Genomic DNA, 3,581 nt, shown 5'->3' with positions numbered 1-3,581 from the left:
AAAAAAAAAAAAAAAAAAAAAGAAATCCTGGCTCCACACCTACACATTTACCTGTAGTTCCGCCCCTCTTATTTTCTTTCCCTCCTGTTACAATAAAAGAAACATCCCAGGCCTGGTGCAGTGACTCACACCTGTAATCTCAGCACTTTGAGAGGCCAAGACGGGTGAATCACTTGAGGCCAGGAGTTCGAGACCAGCCTGGCCAACATGGCAAAATTCTGTCTCTACTAAAAATACAAAAATTAGCTGGACATGATGGCACATGCCTGTAATCCCAGCTACAAGGGAGGCTGAGGCAATGAGATATCACTTGAACCCAGAAGGCGGGGGTTGCAGTGAGCCAAGATCACACCACTGTACTCCAGCATGGGTAACACAGCAAGTCTCTGTCTCAAAAACACAAAAAAAGAAATATCCCTATTTCTCCTTAAGCCTAATTCATCTGCCGCTGGGTGCTGCTCCATTCTTCTCTTGGAGCTTTTTTGGTCCCTTTTTTCTCTGTAGTTTCTTTTACCCTCTTGCTCTATACTTGTTCCTTCCCATCAGTATTTAGACACAATCATGTTTTCCCTTCTTTAAAAATAAAAAAAGTTGCCTTAGCTTTCCATCCCCCTCAAACATCTATCCCCTTCTCGTCTTCAGAGCCAAGCTCCTTTGGACTGTCTTTTCTCACCTTCACCTTCTCACCTGGTACACTCATCACCTTACTGTAAATGGCTTCCATCCCACCGCTCACTGAAGGCATTCCAGCCACAGCCACTGGTGATGACCTTGTTGTCACATCTGTTAAATACCTTACCCTCTCTGTACTTGATGGTCCCGCAGAATTTGGCATTCTTCTCTTGGCTGCTCTAACACCACACTTACATGGTTTCCCGTTCTCTCTGGCCACATTAATTTCTCACAAGCTCTTCCAAAATGCTGGCTTTTCTCACATGTGTATATTCTGCCCTTTTCTCATACCATCAGCTCCTTGAGCAAAATGAAGCTTCTAATTGCCTCTCTGTGGATGACTCCCACGTCTCTATTGCTGGCCCAGTTGGCATTCCAGCTGTGTCTGAATTCTCTATTAGAATGTCCCCAGATGCCTCAAATTTAGCATGTTCCAAACTAAACTATTTCCTCCTAAAATATGGGGCTTCCCCTATGTTCCCTGCGTCTGGCAAAGGCATTTCCATCTACCTGGTTGCCCAAGCCAGACTCTGAGTATCATCCTTCCCTCTTCATCCTCACCTCTCCAGTCCAGTCGATCAGCCCGGCCCCTGTGCATGGTGTTTAATAAGCTCTTGCAGCTGGGCATGGTGGCTCACACCTGTAATCCCAGCACTTTGGGAGGCTGAGGCAGGTGGATCACTTGAGGTCAGGAGTTCGAGACCAGCCTGGCCAATATGGCGAAACCCCATCTCTACTAAAAATACAAAAGTTAGCCGGGACTGCTGGCATGTGCCTATAATCCTAGCTGCTTGGGAGGCTGAGGCAGGAGAATCACTTGAACCTGGGAGGTGGAGGTTGCAGTGAGCCAAGATCATGCCATTACAGTCCAGCCTGGGGGACAGAGCGAGACTCTGTCTCAAAAATAAAATAAAATAAAATAAGCTCTTGCTTCCAAGGAAACCCTCATCTAGTTGGTTTTTTAATAGAGTAGATTTTTAGTACAGTAAAACAGTCCGTGAGATTTTAAATTTTTTTCTGACTTTAAAATATTTATATAAATGTAGAAATTGTGAAATTTAGAAGAATATAAATCTAAAAACCAGTCATCTGTAATCCTACTTCCTGCCTAATGGCAGCTGTTACCAATATTTATATATATTGTATCCCACTGTGTCATGCGATATATCTGAAATGTGTGTGTGTGTATATATATGTATGTGTGTATACATATATGTATGTATGTATATACATACATGTGCACATATGTAATATATATTATATATATACACATACACACATAACAGGTTGAGTATCTCAAATTCAGAATACTCCAAAATCTGAAACTTTGAGTGTCAATGTGATGGTCAAAGGAAGTGGTCTTTGGAGCTTTTGGGATTTCAGATTTTCAGATTTGTGGTGCTTAGCTAGTGATGCAGATATTCCAAAATCCCAAAAACCCTAAATCCAAAACACTTCTGGTCTCAAGCATTTCGAATAAGGGATACTTGACGTGTGTATACATATAGTTCAGAGTGTATTCTATATGTAGTTTTGTATTCTCCTTTTCTCTAAAGCTCATATCGCACATTTCTGTGGGATTCAGGTAAAAAAATCTCCACCCAGCCATAACACAACACAGATTTATACCAGAAAAGTAGCTAATTTTTGACTGCCAGGATTAAGCTGCTTTTGTGCAAAGTTATATGTTTAGCCCATGTGTTCCTGATGGTTAGCTTCCTCATTATGATCATGCATTACAAATGGAGGGGGATTCTCTTTTGTATTTTCTCTTAGGTAGTTCGAGGACACTACAAAGGTCAGCAAATTGGCAAGGTAGTCCAGGTGTACAGAAAGAAATATGTCATCTACATCGAGCGGGTGCAGCGTGAGAAGGCCAACGGCACAACTGTCCATGTGGGCATTCACCCGAGCAAGGTATGGTCAAGGACTGAGTGGCAATAGCAGCCATGGAGTGTGTCCATACTGTTAGAAGTTATTGGTGTTCGGTACTCCCTGCACAGGTGGCTGAGGCAGGCCACGTGGACTTGATTGATTCAGTAGCTTTGTGATATCATCAAGGATCCAGATTTTTCTTCTCTTTTCTATTTTGCCTTTCTTGGTGATGGTGTCTTTTTTTTTTTCTGAGACGGACTCTCGCTCTGTCGCCAGGCTGGAATGCAGTGGCACGATCTCGGCTCACTGCAACCTCCACCTCCTGGGTACAAGTGATTCTCCTGCCTCAGCCTCCCGAGTAGCTGGGACTACAGGCACGCACCACCACGCCTGGCTAATTTTTATGTTTTTAGCAGAGACGGGTTTCACCATGTTAGCCAGCATGGTCTCGATCTCTTGATCTCGTGATCCACCTGCCTTGGCCTCCCAAAGTGCTAGGATTACAGGCGTGAGCCACTGCGCCCGGCTGATGACTGTCTAAGCTGGTTGCAAGAGGCTTCCAAGTGTTCCAGGCATCACTTCCTCCAACGTATAATATTCAGAGGGATAAGAGAGAATATATCTTCCTGTAGCCCTTATGCCTACCTAGTGGAACTGCTACTTCTCCTTTGTGTTCCTATTTTATATTGTGTTACAGGATCTGTTTTCCTTCCAGAGTTTCAGTTCCTTAAAAGTTGAATGACTGGCGGGGTGCGGTGGCTCATGCCTGTAATCCCAGCACTTTGGGAGGCCGAGGCGGGCGGATCACGAGGTCAGGAGACCATCCTAACACGGTGAAACCCCGTCGCTACTAAAAATACAAAAAAATTGGCCGGGCATGGTGGCGGGCGCCTGTAGTCCCAGCTACTCGGGAGGCTGAGTCAGGAAAATACTGCAAACCCAGGAGGCGGAGCTTGCAGTGAGCTGAGATCACGCCACTGCACTCCAGCCTGGGCGACACAGCGAGACTCTGTCTCAAAAAAAAAAAAAAAAAA

At 44.6% G+C, this 3,581-nt stretch overlaps 1 protein-coding gene across 1 annotated transcript in view; it reads left to right on the top strand.

Moving 5' to 3' along the window:
* Positions 1-2,616, top strand: part of RPL26L1 (ribosomal protein L26-like 1) — a 6,646-nt gene extending 4,030 nt beyond the window's left edge. The window contains exon 3 of the mRNA XM_011987721.1: positions 2,449-2,616. Coding sequence (XP_011843111.1) covers positions 2,449-2,616 — 168 coding nt within the window. The remainder of the gene's footprint in view (positions 1-2,448) is intronic.
* The last annotated feature ends 965 nt before the right edge of the window (positions 2,617-3,581 follow it).

The sequence above is a fragment of the Mandrillus leucophaeus genome, unplaced genomic scaffold (genome assembly GCF_000951045.1).
Source record: "Mandrillus leucophaeus isolate KB7577 unplaced genomic scaffold, Mleu.le_1.0 Scaffold314, whole genome shotgun sequence".
Classification (NCBI taxonomy): Eukaryota; Metazoa; Chordata; class Mammalia; order Primates; family Cercopithecidae; genus Mandrillus; species Mandrillus leucophaeus.
The sequence above is the reverse complement of the archived record's forward strand: the minus strand, read 5'-3'. Positions and strand labels throughout refer to the sequence as shown.